The following is a 19,516-nucleotide window of genomic DNA, read 5'->3' on the forward strand; positions in this document are numbered from 1 at the left end:
GAGTTCTTATACTCCTAGTACAATGGAAGAGGAAACTGAGGCACAGAAAGAAGTAACTTATCTGTTACCGCAAGGCTTGCTAGCAGCAGAACTCCCTTTGAAATATAGGCCATTTAGTTCCTTCAATCCCTTCTCCAACTCCTCATTGGGGACCCCTGTGATCAGTCCAATGGTTGGCTGCGAGCCTCTGCATTTATCAGGCTCTGGCAGAGCCTCTCAGGAGACAGCCATATCAGGCTCCCGTCAGCAAGCACTTCCCAGCATCCACAATATCATCCGGGTTTGGCAACTGTATATGGGATGGATCCCCAGGTGGGGCAGTCTCTGGAGCTAAGGGGGTTTGCAGCCCCATGTGGGGAGCAACTGTGTCAACCAGCCAGATCCCCCGGAGCTCATGGGGACTGGACAACCAACCAAGAGGACACATGGAGGGAGCCATTGTTAGTTGTTAGAAGTCCGACTGCAGTTCAGAACAGACCACACGGTTCCAAGGGGGAGAAGGTTTATTCAGGAGATAGGGCAAAGGTGGGAGAAGAAGGTGGAAGGATAAGAGAGAAGAGAAGTAGAGGCTGGCCATGACCACATGGAGAGGAAGCGGGGAGGGGACAGAGAGGCAAGAAGGTAAGAGAAAGGGGGTAAGAGAGTAAGAGATTAAGAGATTAAGAGAGTGAGGAGGGGGCAAGCAGCCCCTTTTATAGTGGGCCAGGCCTACCTGGAGGTTGCCAGGTAACTGTGGGGAGGAGCATACCTGGCTGTTGCCAGGTAACTGTGGAGGTGGAGTTTAGACAGAATACTAACACCCATGGCCCCAGCCTTGTATGTGGCAAAGGATGGCCTTGTTGGACATCAGGGGGAGGAGCGGCCCTTGTTCCTCTGGTGGTTCAATGCACCGGTGTAGAGGAATGCCAGGGCAGGAAGGTGGGAGTGAGTGGGTGGGGGAGCACCCTCATAGAGGCAGGGGAAGGGTGGATGGGATAGGGGGGTTCTGGAGGGGAGACCTGGAGAGGGGATAACATTTGAAATGTAAATTAAAAAAAAAACTATCCAATAAAAAAAAGCTTAAAAAAATATAGGCAGTTTGGACTGGGTACACTTGACTCAATGCTTGCTACTGGACAAGTCTCTTTCCTTCTTGGAGTCATAAGTCCCTCATCAGTGAAGTGAGAGCAACCTCTTTTAAAGGTGTGTAATGATTTGTAAGGCCTGCCTGATTCTCAATGTCACGGAGGAGGTGTGACCTGGGGTCCGAATATCCATGACTGTGTGTGTATGGCTAGTGTAATCTTCTGGGCCCTGGGGGTGGGGAAAGCACACAGTGGATCTCTGGGCTCAGCTTGCCCTTGGCAGCCCGAGAGCTAGAAGCTCTGCTTGCTGGTTCACGAGCCCACTCCCTGGCTCTGAGGTCACTGGGCTATTCTGCAAATGGCGGCTGCCAGGCTCTCTTCCTCATGCGAAGCTGCAAATCCCAAATTGAGGTTCTGGAAGAAACAGGATCTTGACCATGCCCGAGAGAGTTCCAGGAGTGCAGGGAACTGTCAACAGAATGAGAGAGTGGAGTTCAGTGCTGCACTGGGGGAGAGAGGGCTTCTGAGGCCAATCCTTCAGTCAGACAGCTGTGATCCTCTCCAGCAGGCCCAGGCCAGAGCCAAGCTCTGGGGGGTCCTTCCCAGAATTCTTAGGCCATGGTGGAGGCCAGGCATCTTCACTAGAATATTTTGAAAGTACTGGGTGCCCTTTAAATGCAAATGTGTCTCACTTAGCACCATCTTCTAATAATTTCTAACCACTACCACTTCAAAGGCCTATGAAAAGTGAACAAATTCTTGTTACAGCTTAAGAAACAGAAACCCCAAGTGCATATTGTGTTCACTACTTAATCCCACGATCCTCAGTGCGTGTGTGCACATGCACACACACACACACACACACATGCACACGCCACATACACTACGCGCATATCATACACATACATATACCAAACGTACCACATACACCCACCATACACATCATACACACATACCACACACATGCCACACATGCATACCACACACATATATACACACTACACACATACAACATACAACATACACACATATCACAAGCACACCACACACACAGACTCTTCTGAAGAGGATACTAGGCTGATTTCAGATTTTGCAATATGTCCAACATATGTTTTAAAATAAAAACTTTAAGCCTGTATATTGTCCACCAAATTCATTATATAAAAAATGATGAAATTTTCTGAAAATCATGTTTGAGGGACAGGTGAACACTGCTTCAAAGCAAAAATGAGCTGGCTTCATGACCCTTGTCTCAAGACAGTGATAACAAGTGGGTGTGCTTCCCCCTTGAAGCATGTGAGGTGGGTTCTATGGAAGGCTAACCTTGCATGTTCTCTTAAAGTGCCTCCCCTTCCTTTCAGCTTTGCAAGCATTCACCCCCCTCAGCTTCCCAGACAGTGCTCTCACTTACCAGGTAGCATCAAAATGTGTATTATGAGTTCTGCGGGGGCCCAGGTGGGCATGAAGGCACACCTATGCCCTCAATGTGGCAAGAAGCAAGTGGAATCTGTCTTCAGCCAACAAAATGCACAGAACTGATGTGCCCTTAGAGTTAGGGCTGTGATTTTCCTAAGGCATAACTGTCCCCTCTTGTTCCTGCCATAGAACTGACCCCAAATACAACTATCCACACACCTCAAAAACTCACAGAAAGTGACAGCGATGACCAGCTCAACACAGCCATTTCTGAAGTTAATTTCTGAATGATTATTTTCCCAACAAATAACTTTCTTTGATATTTTGATTCAGTGGAATGCACTTGTTTGTAAATTTTTAGCTCTTATCCACAGACCTTTTATTTAATGACGTTGCCGAGATGTGACACACACACACACACACACACACACACACACACACACACACACACACGGCCCTTGGAAGCATTTGGCCTACATGTTGCTGCAGAGCAGCAGAGTGGAATTTGTTTTCCTTTCATCTCCTTCCCTACAAAAGCAACCCAGCTCAGCTTATCTCTTCCTTAGAACTTCCTCTCAGAATTCCCGATCTATTACAGCACATTCGAATACCAGCAACAAGCCGCCTTTTCATGCTGTCAACCTTTTTCATCTGAAATGTAAATTAATTCTAGCTGGTATGCCTTGACAGAGATCAAAGTCCACATTAACCTTGCCTGCTTTCTGCTCCTGAGGACTGGGCGGCCACTGATAGGAGCCGCTGGCCCCAGGATCCTTTCCTCCTCCAGACAGCCCTCAAAAGCCCACCTTTTCAAGGGCTCTTCTTTCCTAAAGAACTTCTGAGGTACTTTAAACCAGACTCCGGAATATCTGCCCAGCTAATTCTTGAGCGACAAGCCGACAAGCCGGCTGCATTTAATTCTGGGTTCTTCCCTGAGCTTCGCGGGACTGAGTTAGGTGGCTAGCGTCCTTAGTGTGATGAGAGGGACAGGACTCTAGATTTGAAGCCCTTATCCCGCCCAGTCAGTCTTTGAGGTAGGCGTATTTGCATTTTCAAAATAAACAGATGCCTTTCAAATACATGAGCTGGTGGTCTGGAGCGCTCTCCCGGCCCATAGGGTGCTCCCACTAGCGATCAAATGTTGGAGAGAAAACAGACAGAGAAAACACCCTAGGTGACGGAGGACACGTTTCCGGTGAGGCATCTCCGCTCAGGCAGTGGGAGCCTCTATGCGCTGTAGGGGCTGAGGAGGCGGAGGACTCAGCAGCCAAGCATTCTGCGTGCTGGTGTCCTTTTGGGACTGGAAGGCAACACTGAATGTCAGTCACCTTGGGTTGTTTTGTTTTTATTATAGATCAACTGGGAGGGTGGGGCGGGTGGGCAGTGGTCTCTGTAAGAAAACCAAAAAACAAAGATACACATACTAATATTTAGATAAGATATTCCAAGTAAAAAAAATAAGTAATATTTATCCTGCTTCAAATCTGTTCCTTTTTGGACTAGCTGCTGAGTTTCAGAAAGAGAACCTTGCCACTCATTCTCTGGGGGAAAATGCATATATTCCTCAATGACTGGTATCAAAAGAAACAAGCCACAGGGAGTTTTTCAAACCTCTACAGTGCCAGTCTCTCTCTTTGATTTTTTTTTTTTTTTAAATTGCTCTGCTAATTCAGGATCTGTTTTTAGAACACAACGTGCTGGGCCTTCCTCTCTGGGGGTAACATGCTCTTTTGTGGTGACAGTAGGTCCTTAGGAGTGAGAACAGAATTTTGAAATGTTTTCCAGGAAGAGCTGGCTTATCCAGAACCCAGACCCCACCCCCCACCCCCCACCCCGCACCCCCCACCCCCCACTTCACACACAGACGATCTGGTGCAGACCCAGCTTGGTGGCTCTCAGTACATTTTTATTGACTTGCTTAGTGCTGTAGAAACTATTTTTTTCTCACCATTCTACCATATCAGATTGCACAACCCCCACCTCCTTGGTCCTGCCAACATCACAGATGTCATCAGATGGTGGCAGCAGTGCCAATGACTATGGCCACTTCTCTGATGTCCTCTAAGGAGAGTGTTTTTCACTAAAGGGCACCTTAAGCCTGTGGGTACACATGGTAAGTGAGCTGTCTGTGTGTCCTGCAGAATGGAGCCGCTTCAACTGTGCCTTCCAGAAGGAAAAGCAAACATTGTGTCCATATTGCTTGACCCTAAAACCATGTTTTTAGTGTTAAAAATTGATCAACTTTGTTTTGTTTTGTTTAAGACAGGGTCTCTTTATATAGCCCTGGCTGTCCTAGAACTCACTCTGTAGACCAGGCTGGCACCTACCCCTGCCTTCAGAGCACTAGGATTAAAGGTATATGCCACCACACCTGACTAAGCTGCCTCAGTTTGAAACTTAAAATAGCTTGATGTTGGTGCATACCTGTCAGGAGGCTAATCCTGGGCTGCCCAGTGAAACCCGGACTCAAAATAAAAATTTAAGCCAGGTGGTGGTGGTGGCACATACCAGCCCTTTCAGATTGGCGGAGGCAGGTGGAGCTCTGTGAGTTGGAGGCCAGTCTGGTCTACAGAGCAAGTTCCAGGACAGCCCAGGTTACACAAAGAAATCAGTCAATCAGTCAATCAGTCAATCAGTCAATCAATCAATCAATGGTGTGTGTGTGTGTGTGTGTGTGTGTGAAGAGATGGCTCAGTAGTTAAGAACCCTGGCTACCCTTCCAGAGTATTATGAAATATAACCCCAGTGGCCGGCGGGGTTGGGGTGGGGGGTGGGAGGGTACCTGGCAGGCTCATACTAAGGTATCCCCCCCCCCCCCGAGAAATCACAACAGAAATGCAACAGATCTGGTATAAAGGTTTATTTGGGGGAAGGGAGGGGAGTGAGGACCTGGAGAAGGGGTAGGTAGAGGCAGACAGACTGGAGCAGAGCTGAGAAGGTAGAGAAGGGTGGTGGTGGAGGGTGTGGACAGAGAAGGACAGAAAGGACGGAAAAGGGGGGAAGAGAGGCCGGCCAGGAACATGTGGGAACAGAGAAAGAAAGAGCTGGAGTGTCAAAGTGTCCTTTTTTGCGCCAGGCCACCTGTACCTGGTGGGCAGCAGGCGATGATGTAAGTGATGATGATGTCCCTGGGAGGAGCCTAGCTGGATCGCCTGTAAACTAACACAGAGGACCCAGGTTCAATTCCCAGCACCCCTATCACAACTGAAACACCCTATAACTCCACTCCTAGGGGATCCAACACCTTCTTCTGGCCTCCCTGAGCCCTGTGTGCATTTCAGTGTATTTCAGTGGCACCGCATTTCCCTTTTCCCACTGAAGAACGGTTCCCTTTAGCTTCGGGTGCAGTGGCAACCCTGGATAATCGCAGCGCTTCTTTGCATTAGAGCTCCACAGATGTTGCTAGGTGCAGGGAACCTTCATTTAAACTAGGATATTTCTATTACCCATCCATTTATTATCTCCTGCTTATTAAGCACTTACTTTTTGCTGGGGCTGGCATGATGACAATAGGATTCATCAGGTCTCAAATTCTCCGGCTCTACCACAGGAGTCTAGAACATGCTCCCCTCCAGGGATGTGATGTGAACAGGTTAGAACTGCCATATTATATCAACACTCATTAGGAAGGAGTTCTAGAAAACCAAAAATAAGGTCATTTTTTGTACTATGTACATGTGTCCTTATGTAAACCCAGTACTGTATACAATTAGAGTTGAAGAGTCCTTATCATAACCAAGGATATGCATCTGAATGACTCGTGATTCTTGCAGGATCAAATGTCCCTGTCTCTCCCTTCTGTGCCCATTTATTGTTCCGCCTCTATTTTGCTTTGTCTTGCCTTCTATTCCATGTCTTAGAAAGCCTCCTGGCCATTTCACACAAACGCTGGAGTCAGGGAAAGCACAGGTATGAGAACAGACAAGCCCTTGGCCAGAGGGCAGGAAGCAGCTGCCTCCTCTCCTCCAGAGTCTCACCTATGTTCTCCGAGAAACATCTGGAGGAAGAATTACTAGGTGCACCTGGGCTTGACATGAGCCTTAAACTGCAGCCGGTGCTGTCTCCAGTTTTCTCATCTCTCAGATGGGGGTGGGAGTGGGACAAAGAGCTGGGCTGACTTCTATCAGATTTACATATTGGAGAGGGAAATACTTGGATAATGAGCATTGTGATTTCCTTTGGGGAAGTTCCCAAAGCCTTGAGCAGGAGCCACAGGCCCGCCAGAAGCATGGCAGTGAGTGATTTGCATAGGTGAGAAGGTCCAGCTTGTGGATTCACGGTATCTCTGAGCAAGGCTCTCTGTTTAACCTATATTGGGCACATATAATAGTATCTTGTCATAGCTTTGGTTCAACCTACAGAAAACTGTCCTTGGCTGTGAAGTAGAATTATTTTTCACGTTAGTGTGAAGCAGATCATCGTGCAGGACACCTGCTGTTTATTTTCTGTCCGGGGAAGAAAGCTGTAAAGCCATTGTGGGCTGGAGGGTGATGTTGCTGACAAGAGGTAAAAATGTGCTGCCCGATGAGACTTTGGTTCCCCATTTGGTGCCCCCAAGACTCAAGGGTAGCACTTCAGAGGCAGCCTGTGGCCGATGCCTGTTCAGGTAGAGCCTGCTTTCTTCACTATAGACCTCGTAGAGAACACAAACCTTGACTGCAGAGGAGGTCCACCTTCATCACCTCGACCCTGTCTGAGGCAACAGTCTTATGACCAGAAGACATTGGAGTTGTCTTTACTTTTCCCATGGAGAATCATAAAAAGTGTTGATGTATTCTTTAACTTCCATTAGTCTGTTAGGCCGAACCCAAACAGCAGTAAAGAACATTGGGAGGTGCTAACTGTGCCACGGCAAGAATAAGCAGACTTGGTTTTAGTTTTGGATTTTGATCAAAAGATCCTCATGGATACAAAGTCAGATTTTTGTGTCCTCTTGAACAGACGTGTACTTTGATTTGAATAAATGAGCTTCTCTTGTGTATTCCCTGAGTTGAAGCACAGGTCTATGGCCTCTTTCACTCAGGCCTGTTTCGTAGACTTTATTCTGCCTTTAGTTTCCCTCTTGGTAATTGCCCATGGATGTGCATACCAGTCAAAACTGGAAAGAGTTAAGATCCTATCCTATGTATATGAAATTCAGAGTAGAAGGGATGGCTGTCCCATCATTTGTCATACAGAGTGGAACAAGTTATTTGTATGTGTAATGTGTACATGTCTGTGTATAGGTTGCACTCTCATGTGTGTGTGTGTAGGTGTGTGTGTGTGTGTATGTGTATGTATGGGTGCGTATATCAGTATGTATGTGGATAGGTGTTTATGTATGTATGCATGGGTATACGTCTGTATGTATGGGTGTGTGTATATATGTACATGTATGTGCATGGGTGTGTGTGTATGGATGGATGGATGTTTGTATGTGTGTATGTGTGTGTATGTATGGGTTGGTATATGTGGGTATGCATGTTTGTGTGTGTGTGCATGGGTATGTATGTGCATGTATGTGTGTGTGTATGGATGGATGAATGTTTGTATGTATGTGTATGTGTGTGTGTGCATGGGTATATGTGTGTATTTATGTGTGTGTATGGATGGATGTTTGTGTGTATATATGTGTGTATATGGGTATGTGTGTGTAAGTATGTGTATATATGGGTGTGTATGTATGTATATGTGTATATGCGTGTATGAGTGTTTGTGTGTATGTATGGGTCTGTGTGTATATGGGTATGAGTGTGTATGTGTGTATAACTGTGTGTGTATGTATGGGTGGGTGTGGGCAAGTTGTTGATCAGGTATTCTTCCTCTGTTGCTCCCCATCTTTTTCTTGTTATTGTTATCATTATTATTTGGTCCTTCAAGACAGTGTTTCTGTGTAGCCCTGGATGTCCTGAAACTTATTCTGTTGAGCAGGCTGGCCTTGATCATAGAGATCCTCCTGCCTCTGCCTCCCAAGCACTGAGATTAAAGGTGAGCGCCACCACACCCAGCTCCCTATCCTATTTTTGAGGCAAGTTCTCTTACTCTACCTGGAGGTTGCTGTTTTAGCTAGACTGGCTGGGTGGTGAGTTTCAGGGGTCGGACTGTCTCAGCCATCCCTTAGCCTCCCCTTCCCCCAGCTCCAGGCTTTTACACTCTGACGTGTCTGGAGAATTTTCTCCCTGGAGAAAACTGTTTCGACTCAGAGTCTTGGTTTTGTCAGCCGTGAAATTGGTCTCAGCAAGGTCCAGTTCTCAGGACTGTTGTAATAATAACACCAGGTGTAAGTTTTCCCTGCCTCTGTCAGATGGAAGGTGGTGAGTATTTCCCACCTGAACCCCCGCCCTCCCTCTCGATAACTTCCTGAAGGGGAGAAAAGCCTGAGAGAGTCTCTTCTAAGGCTAGCACGCTACTCTTGGAACTTCAGGAAGGCTTCCTTACTTTCAGAGAAAAATAGCACGTCAACCCACAAATATAGTTACAGTAGCATCTGTATGGTGGGGAGGGTTCTTGAATTTTAACTTATATCTGGGATATCCAACAGAGAAAAATGAGCATAGAGTAGTCCCGTGACCAACTTCAAGTACTTTTATTTTCATCTTTGCTCTCTAGCCGCATGGTACTGAGAGCTACTGAGGCTCCTGACACCATTTTCCCACCTCACTGGCTTAAGGCCCCTTTCAAAACCTGTTCTGGACGCTAGTAAATCGTTCTTTCTGGCTTTCTGTAAAACCAGAAATTCTAGAGGCCGAGAGTTAAAACATCACCCAGATTGGTTAAGGCTGGTGTGGAGAGCAAGTTGCCTTTCAGATGTCTGAAGGTTTGGAAGACCTCTGTGTACCTGTCACGTTTAACCCACAGTGACAGGTGATTGGCAGCATAACAGCTGAGTGACGGCCATCTGGCCAGAAGTTCAAACCTCAGCTCGACAAGCCATAGCCGGATCCTTGTTTGATTTGCTGTGGCCGTAAAGTCTAAATCTCGCCAAGAACAGAGTCAGAGGCAAGGGTGACAGCTGGTAGCCATTCTCGTCGATAAAGTTGTGATGGTTGAGATGTACAAGCAACCAGAGTTAATTTCACAGACCTTGAGCCAAGTGCTTAGTGTCAAAACCAGCTATGTTCAATGATGCAAACAGCCTCTTGTCAGCAGCTGCCTCCCCCCGCCACTCCCCCCCGCCACGCTCCTTCCTCTTGGCCAGCAGGAAGCTAAAGGTCCTGCTTTTTGAAGAATAGGTGCCACTCAAGGAGGAGAAAGAGTACCTTCCCCTTTACCTTTTAACAACCTCTTGACAATTTTCTTATGATACAGCTTAATACAGTAAAATTAAGTTTGATAACACACACTACAGCACATTTTCCTCCACAGTTGGGAAAATACGTATTTCCAGGAAGCTCCTCCCGGGTCCTTTGGTCTATCTTCCTGCTCACGGGTGGGTTTTCTGTCTCTGTAGTTTTGCTCTTTCCAGAATGTTCTATACATGTGGCATCACACCACATGCAGACTTTAGAAAGCAATGTCTTCTCTTGGCAAAATGCTTTTTTTCCACTGTGTCCCTCAAGAGTTTCTCCTTTTCCAGTACCAAGCAGGACCCCTGTGTCTGCTCCCCAGCTGAAGGACACTTAGGTTGTTTCCAGTTCTCGATGACCATGAATAAATAGAACATCCCATATTTTATCTTTTTTTATAAAGTTATAGCAATTGCATAGCTTTACCTTGTAGAAAACCAGAACTATTTGGGCCAGAAAGATCCTAAATGGATGGAGATTCTCAGGGCTTCAGTGCTGACCTAAGTGTGAGGACCTAAGGTCCATCCTCAACACTGAAGAAAATTACTATTTCCAGGAGGTAGGAGCTGTTTCATGAGCACAGAACTGTATTAGGTTCCTGGCATCCTGTGCTTTCGCATAGCAATGTGTGCCGTTTATATGAGCCTGTTTCCCTGGCCTTACTTCCCTTAATTTTAGTCGTGGGACCCTGTGAGGAATTCTACTCTAGGCTGTCTTAGTTAGGGTTTTACTGCTGTGAACAGACACCATGACCAAGGCAACTCTTATAAGGGACAACATTTAACTGGGGCTGGCTTACAGGTTCAGAGGTTCAGTCCATCATCATCAAGGCAAGAACATGGCAGCAGGCAGGCATGGTACAGGAGGAGCCGAGAGTTCTACATCTTCATCTGAAGGCTGCTAGCAGAATACTGGCTTCCAGGCAGCTAGGATGAGGGTCTTAAAACCCACACCCACAGTGACACACGTACTCCAACAAGGCCAAATCTACTCCAACACACCTTCTAATAGTGCCACTCTCTAGGCTGAGCATATACAAACCATCACAAGGTCGTCATCGATGGATACTGGAAAAACTTTCTGTAACCAGGAATTCCTAGCCTCCAGTCTGCTGGTCTCTCCTCCATTTTCTCAACACTATTCTGTAGAGAACATTCTGGAAGGTGTCTCAACATGAAGAAACCTGTGGGGAGCTCTGGGTCATAGCTCAGTGGTGGAGCATATGCTTAGCTTGTGCAAGGCTCTGGGTTTGGTTGATAGCACAACAAAATTAAATGTTTTTTTTCTTATCAAATGGGTGCCAACTGACTCCCCTGTCCTAGGTTTAAGAGGAGCACTGAGCTGGCCATTGGGCACCACCACAAGAAGGCCACACTTCAGGAAGTCACCAGCCTCCCTTTTGGGAAGCAGACAGGAATAAATTATAGGAATTAAATCCAACTGCAGGTCAAGCGAGAATGACAGAAGGAAGAGAATGGAGTGACTGTCCCTCTGTGCAGAAGGGTCCTAGAATAAGACAAAGTCTCTCTCCTAAGTCTCCAGTGTTGGTAAAGCAGTTCCCAGGTAGGATGGTCTTTGAGCCTAAAGTTTAACCAGGATAATGATTAGCATTAAGTGTGGAAGGATCAAAATAGGGAACACTTTCCTGGGCCTCAAATGACTACACTACACTAATTCTGTGTGCTAAGCTGAAGGCTAGGAGTGTTAATGGAGAGAGAGAGAGAAAGACAGACAGAGAGAGAGAGAGAGAGAGAGAGAGAGAGAGAGAGAGAGAGACCCTATTCTTGAAGGTAAGGATTAGACTTTCTTGTGTTGCTTTTGGTGAGGTTTGCCTGTAGGACCTCCCACAAGGTGGCTGCTGACCAGCTGTCACTCCAAGAAGAACGCACGCTGGCTCCTGGTGCAATCTGCCAATGCACCTTCAGGAGGGATGGCCTGAATTTTGTGTCTTGTATGTATGTGCCTTTTCTACTAGAGGCAGTGACGACTTTTACCCAAGCCCTTAGAACAGAAGAGTTTACCTAGCCTAGATCCCCCCTGCCAAGAAAGCCTACTAGAATTACATTGCTGCCCACTGAGACAGTGATGGGGGTTGTCCACTGGGTGGATCATCAAACACCAGGCTGGACTCTGTCCTCAGCAACCAACTTGTGACCCTTAAACCCTGAGAGCATGAAAGAACATGGGCAGGCCTGGGTTTTTACTTCAATTTATAAGGTAGAAAGATCCATGAGATTATCTATTTTTTTTAAAAGAATTATTTATTTATTTTATGTGCATAAGTACACTGTAGCTGTCTTGAGACACATCAAAAGAAGGCATCAGATCCCATTACAGATGGTTATGAGTCACCATGTGGTTGCTGGGAATTGAACTCAAAACCTCTGGAAGAGCAGTCAGTGTTCTCAACTGCTGAGTCATCTCTCCAGCCCCTGTTTATTATTCTTAAATGTTTAAATAAGGAGGGAATTAAAGAATTCAGACATAGGACAAAATGATTTGAATTCCGACCCTATATGATGCTAGACAAGTAAGCTCATATAGACGTCAGAGACCTACTTGTAAGAGTCATGTGGAGCCTAAGGACGGAACTCCAGTTTTCAGGCATGGGGGCAGGTGCCTTCACCCACAGAGCCATCTCCCTGGCTTCTAGACAAGTAATTTAATATCCTTTTACCTCAAATTCATCAACTGTAACATAGGAATAATACTGGTTTCTATCATTCAAGATTACTATGAGATTAAATGAGTTAATTCTCATAAAGGTAGTAGAATGGTGTCAGAGACTTAATAATCCATGTGTTTATGTTTGTTAAATTTAAATGTCCTTGTTTATATCCCTATCTTTTTTTCCTAATCTCTAGCCCCTACCACCTGTCCCTAACAAGACAAGCTGGTTCTAAGTGCCTGGTCTTTTTCTTTTCTTTCTTCTAGTAATTTCAATCCTTGACACCTGTCGCCAACCCCCTTTTTAGAAGCTGAGAGAGAATGAGTTACACTCCTAGCCTGGGTATTCGTTTTCTGTGGCAGCCAGAGCAGAGTATCACAAACCAGGTGGCCTACGGCTACAAAAATGTATTCTCTCACAGTTCTGGAGGTTACAAGTTCAAAACCAAGGTGTCACAAAGTGGCTTTTACTGAAATTTATGAGAGGGACTCCTCCCTGCCCACATCTGTGTGTGTGCATGTGTTAGGGTGTATATGTGTATATGTGTATGCAGGTGTGTGCATCTCTGTGCATATGTATCTGTGTGTGCATGTGTGTGTGTCTGTGTATGTGCATGTGTGAGTATGTGCATGTGTGTGTATGTACATGTGCGTGCATGTGTATGTGCTTCAAATGCTTGCTCGTGCACAGTGGTCCATGCTTCTCTTCTTGTGCCTTTGCATGTGTGTTATTGTTTTTGTCTTTAAGAGGAATGTACCCTCTGGTCACCACTCAACAACTTCTGTGTATAACCACCTAGCCATGTCTCCTGGCCCTGAAGCCCTTCGAGTGTGCAACACTGTGCTAGCTTTGTTTCTGTGGCTGTGAAAAAAAATGTCCTGACAAAGAGCAACTCAAGGGAGAGAAGGTTTATTCTAGGTCACAATTCCGGGCTACAGTCCGTCACCTCTGGGAAGTCACACTTACTGGCAAGAGCTTGGCACAGCTGGCCACATCACATCCACTGACAGAGACAGAATGCATGCATGCAGAGCTCAGTTAGCTTCTGCTGCTACCCTAGACAGTCCAGCGCTTAAAACCAAGGAGTAGTGCTGCCCAAGCTTGGGCTGGGTCTCCTTACAGCAGTTAGGACAACTAAGAGGATCTCAGCAGGACAACCTGATCTAGGTAATCCTTTCCATTCTTCCTAAGTGACTCCAGGTTGTATCAGATTGACAATCAAAACTGGCCATCACAAATACCCCCCTTTAAGCCCTTGACAGTCAAATGCCTTCCCATTTTATTTCAAGATGATCTAGTAGACCCTGAGCTCAGACTTCCTGGGAACTGTGCACAGTTCACAGAGCTCAGTCTGATTCAGGACTGTTTTAGTCATTAAGCCAGAAACACTCAGGTGACCCATGTCTGCTGAAGCCTCAGCCATGCTGTCTGCAGGGTCCCAAGCTCAGCACTTAGTGAACATTTCTGTTGTTTGTGTCCACTACTTTATTTCCCATGTGTCACTGGTGCATGTTTGAACCTGACCCACTCACCCAAAATGGGTGACCTAGTTTCTCTCTTGTTCTCTGCTTCCTGTTTCCATGACTCCCCTCTCCTCATTTGAGGATCCATTTGCCGGAGATCTTCCAGGGGATTCCAGCTTGCGCCAGGGTGCCCTTAAATACTTTACAGCCTGGGGTCCTGCTTTGAACTCGAGGGATTGATCATCTTGACTTCCTCATCTTCTTAGATGGACCGACCCCTCTCTCCCTGTTCTATAGGCAAAGCTGGGAATGGAGGGGCCGACTTCATCTAAACTTTATTAGGAATATTTTTCTAAGTTTTCTGTTTGGTTTTTATACTTCAAATAACTCTCGGAATCAATATTTTGATGACTGAAGTGTAAATGAATGAGAAACATGGAATGAGTTTCCCCTTGAATTACATGAGGAGAAATTCTGTGCATTTCTATCGGAAAGCAAACGGAGTAGCCAGGCGCATGCTGAGCTCCTGAGGAAGCGGCTGCTGCTGTTTCTGGCCATGGTTGTGGCCCTTGCCATCCTTACTGCCTTTCTTTTTGATTTTTGCCTTTGGGGATAAACTGTTATTGTTCCTTTTTAAAATTAAGGTTTTCAAGTAGGTACAAATGATAGCCGGAGAGTCCAGCTCTCCACACAGGCAGTTTAGCTAGCTTTTGGTGATAAATTGGGTCCAAGAACAAGGTCAAAGTACACCGTGGAGATTTCCCCTCCCTCAATCCCTTTATCCATCCCTTCTTTTCTTTCCTATCATGGTGTGTGTGTTTGTGTGTGTGTGTGTGTGTGTGTGTGTGTGTGAATGACTGTGAGACAGGATCTCATGTACTCCAGGCTAAATAAAAACTCAACTATGTAGCTGAAAAAAATGTTGAACTTCCGACCCTCCTGTCTCTCCATCCCTAGTACTGGGATTACAGGTACAGACATCCATGTTTGTTTACTGCTGAAGCTCAACCCCAGGGCTTCATGCTTGCCAGGCAAGTACTCCAACCACCAAGCAACAACCTCAGCCCAGGTCAGGCAATTTTCCTTCAGAATGAAGAAAAGACATACATCTATGCCTGGGGACAAGCTCTCCTTTCCTTTTCATGTTAATTTCTGCTTTTATAGCGTTTACCTCAGCATGACAAGCGACTTTGAAGAAGGGGAGATGTCTGGTACCCCAACTGGAAGAATTTATCAATGAAGAAAGTGTAGGTGGCAAGGCAGGGAATCTGAATGATTAGTGATGGACTTCTGAAGGGAGGGAGGGCTCCCAGCTGTAGTTCTTTATTTCTGCTCGCTCTCTCCCTTCTTTTGTTTTAAATTTCATTTTCACTGGTTATAGCACTTTTTGGGTCATAATAAAAATGTAATAATGTTCCATTAAATTTCTCTCATTATCCTTCCCGCATTTGAGTATTAGCAATAATAACAACAACAGATGGTTCTATCCACAACAAATAACTCAAAGAATTACATTTGTTCTACATAGAGAGATTCATTTTGAAGGGAAGAAGCTAGCAATCTAAAGCAGGAGCAGTTCGCCACCCCCTCCCCAACAGACGTGAGGGAAGTAATTGGATCTGTATTTCTTTCTTTTTTCTATTTCTGTCATGTTGTGTGTCTTGACATCATAATGGTTTTTCTTTTTTGTTTGCTCTTTTTGATACTGGGTCTCACTGTGTAGCTCTGGCTGTCCTGGAACTCACTATGTAGACCAGGCTGGCCTAACTCATAGAGATCTACTTGCTTTTAGCTCCTGAGTGCTGGGATTAAAGGTGTGCACCACCATGCCTGGTATCATAACAGTTTTCAACTTAGATTTCTACCTCAGTATGCTGCAATGGCCACGTCAAAGGTTGTCTGTAACTTTAATTTTCTTCAAATCCTATTTTTAATAATGGTTCTTAAATGTTTTAACCTTCCTTGTAACCTGCCACCCACCAGAGGTGGTGGAAAAGAAAGGATACAGGGAAAATGGACCCACGCTCTAAGAACATGAAGTGCTGTGTTGAACATCTTGAAGCTGAAGTGAGGCTTAGTGGAAGAGAGAGCCATAAGTGTTTAGTCATTGCTGCCACTGGTCACCAGAAGGGACAACTGTATTTATTATTCCCTCTGTCAAGAAATTCATCAGTCAACTGCCTTCTATAACAATGTGGAAATGGACCACCCCAGAAAGATTGCATCTTTACGGCTCATATTACCCATATTCAGACAGCCACAACCAGGAGTCAGTCAGCTACAGCATGGTGCTCTTCCATGGTGCTCTTACTAGGTCCTGAGATATACCCACTGAATCTATCTAATACCAGAGGGTAACTTGTGCTCCAGTGAGCTATTTTATCTGATTTGTGGGCTGGGACCTAACACTGAGTGCGACCTAGTGTCCCAGAACACACTTATTTTAATGGCATACCTAGAAGTCTGCAGATGGCCTGGGGAGGTGTCAGGACCAGGATAAAGGAGTTACAGAGCACAGGCAAGCAACAGAAACCCTGCCACTTCTAGCCTTGCCCTTTGACCCCTGACTATTCTGTGGGGTTTTTCTTTCAGTTCTCCAAACCACTCCGGATCAGAAATGCTGTCCAGATACAGGAGCAGAATCCAACAGTGGTCATGAAGAGACTTCAAGAAACTGCCCTGCTGAAACTGACACAGATTGGTAAGTTAGGACTCTCCCTACCTCTTTCCTTCCTCTCATCTCCCTCTCCCCCTCCCTCCCTCCTCTCCCCCTCCTTTTCTCCTTTTTTTTCTTTCTAATAGTGTCTCATGTAGCCCAGACTGATCTCAAATTCAGAATGTAGTCAAGGATGACCTTGAACTTCTGATGTTTTTGATGACTTTATCTCCAAAGTTTGGGGATTATAAGTATGTGGTTTATAGAGTGTAAAAAACAGAACTTCGTGCATATTAGACAGGCACTCCACCAACTGAGCTACATCCCCATCCAGGCAGGTGAGTTTACCATGTGAGTTCTCTTGTGGACCACAAAGTATCTTTACCACTATGTTAATACTGTAAATTGGAAAGAGTGGAGCCCGACCGAATGAATGGAACTTTCTGCTACCCACACATTGTCAAACGTAACTCCGAAAGACTGCAACAGGGCCTGGCCATCGCAGAGAGTACTGTTTCGGTGGACATCCGCATTAATCTGTTCTGAAGGGATTGTGACTCTGGCTAAATGGACTCAGGCCAGCTCCGCACAGCTGTGAAACAGCTGGGAGCCCTAGAGACCTCAGGATCACTCAGACCTACTCTTCAGGGCAGACTTCTAACATTCCTCCCTCAGGTGAAGCTCCCAGGCTGTGTTACATAGGTCACCAGGAGGAAGAAACAGCTAAAGGCAGGAGGGCACAATTAAAAAGGAAAAACAAACAAACAATTTTTAAAAACTCCAACAAATAGAATGAAGCTTTCTTTAAAAAAAAAATTAAAGCTGGTAAAACAAACAAGTTTTGGTCTTGAAAAATAAAGTCAATATGCAGTTCCCTTTGATGAGGAAAGAAGGAAAGAGAGGCAGGAGGAGTTTGTAGGAAGAGCCAGATATGCTGAGAAACCCTGCAGAGGGTGAGGACAGCAGGGAGGAGGCCACCTCTCCAGCCCCACCCAATCCGACCCGTTACAGATGAGGAAGCCGAGCCCTGGTGACAGCTAGGGTCAGGCCCTCAAAGGCAGACCAGCGTTGCAGATGTGTAACTGTGCTGGGCTGGTACAAATCAGGTCTAGGTTTGTTCCCCGGCACTACAAAAAATTAAACAGAAGTGGTTAGTTAATGAAGAGAAAGGAAAATAAATTCCTAGGTTAGCTTTGTCAGATTTCCTATCGGCTGCCCTCCATCAGCTGATGTCAATTGTCCAGTGCAGTGCAGAGCTAAGAGGCAGGTCTGAGGTCTGAGTCTAGAACCTCTGTCTCCAGTAGCAGCAATAGCTCATGCTTATCGTTAATATCTACCTGTCTAAATGGTTTGCAGACAGTAACCTGCTCAAGCAATAGAAGAACGGCACACTTTAGCATTTCCAACATTTAGAGTTTATAAATTACGGGAAGTGTTACTTATAACAGTCAGAATTTGAACAAGGCTATCTACTCTAGCATCCACACTTTCAGCTGGTAAATTTTACTGCCTCTCGGGGATCCAGATGCCAAAAGATTCCTCCAGGTTTTTTTTTCTGTGGATACATTGTGTCTTTACTTGTCAGGGCTTAAATCACAACCAGCGAGGGAATCATGATGATTGGGGTAAAACTGTCACTCTTGGATTGACGGAGCACATTCCAGCACCCAGTTCCTAGTCTACAGCTGCATGGGAGAGGTGCTCCCACCCTGTGTGATGATGTGGGTCATTTTAGCAGGAGAGAAGGCAGAGTTGCCTGAAAGAGGGAGTTAGTGCGTGCAGTGTGGCATCTTGGCTCCGTTTTCTGTGTGAACCAGTGATGGTGTACAGAGAATGAGAACATTAAAAGTATCTCTGGATTGTGAGCCTTGCTCACATGGTGGGAACCCTCTCATCATAATGCTGGGAAGTATCTCTTGATTTAATATGACCTGTCTGTGGCAAAACTCTGAGGCTTTTTATATGCCATTTCCCACCACAGCCAGCCATGTGAGAGGGACCCATAGGAAGGAGGCGAGGGCTCAGATGTGGAGGGAGGATGCAGCTGGTTCTGCATGGTGGCTGTAATACAGCTGAGAAGCTGCCTCAGTGTGGATGCTTGATCGTGACTGGAACCTTTGTGATTCAGGCAGCTAGAGGAGAGCTGGCACCTCACAAGAGGGGAAGATGGGCACATGTTTCTTCTGGGTGTCACCCTTGTAGCTCTGGGGCTGGGAGCCAACTGGGATGACCTCAGGATTAATGAGCCAGAGAAGCAGCCTTGTAGTCATGAGGACCAACTGTGGGCCAGATTTTCATGTGGCCCGTGAAGTACAAATTGCCTCATCACTCGACAAATACTTCGTGTGGAGAGTCCATTGTGGGAATATGTGGCAGCGCCAAGGACTGAAGAGAATAAATAAATCCTCCAGCGTATTTGCCAACACAGTGGCCTAGCTGGTATATTCACCTATAGAGAAGAGGGAAAATGGTAACATGGGGGAGAAAGAAAGAAGAAATAGTAGTTTCCTATGATACAGTAGACACTGTTAACTTGTACCTTTTTTTTTTAATTAATTTACTTATTTTATGTGTTTGAGTGTCTTCATGCACACCAGAAGAGGGCATCAGATTCCTTTACAGATGGTTGTGAGTCACCATATGGTTGTTGGGAATTGAACTCAGGACCTCTGGAAAAACAGCTAGTGTTCTTAACCACTGATCCATCTCTCCAACCCTGCATGTTACCTTCTTTGAGTTTAGAACAAGAATGACTTTTGGGAGCAGCCCTTAGATGCTTTAATGCAGTCGCTCTGTTCCTTCCATTCTCTGAACGTTAGAATCCTAGGCTGCTGAAGGGAAGGCAGTTGGGGTAGGTACAGAAAATCTCCATGAAGGGGCAAGCATGGTGCTAGGCACAGAGATGAGAGCTGTTGAGTTGTTGGTCATGGTGACAGAAGTATTAGCAGTTGTGGTAGTAATACTAGCACTTAAAGCTGATGTAG

General features: G+C 45.8%; 1 protein-coding gene across 1 annotated transcript in view; it reads left to right on the forward strand.

Moving 5' to 3' along the window:
- Nucleotides 1-19,516, forward strand: part of Myo3b (myosin IIIB) — a 340,938-nt gene that overhangs the window by 216,095 nt on the left and 105,327 nt on the right. The window contains exon 32 of the mRNA XM_034495370.3: nt 16,469-16,577. Coding sequence (XP_034351261.3) covers nt 16,469-16,577 — 109 coding nt within the window. The remainder of the gene's footprint in view (nt 1-16,468; nt 16,578-19,516) is intronic.

The sequence above is a fragment of the Arvicanthis niloticus genome, chromosome 2 (assembly GCF_011762505.2).
Source record: "Arvicanthis niloticus isolate mArvNil1 chromosome 2, mArvNil1.pat.X, whole genome shotgun sequence".
Taxonomy (NCBI): Eukaryota; Metazoa; Chordata; class Mammalia; order Rodentia; family Muridae; genus Arvicanthis; species Arvicanthis niloticus.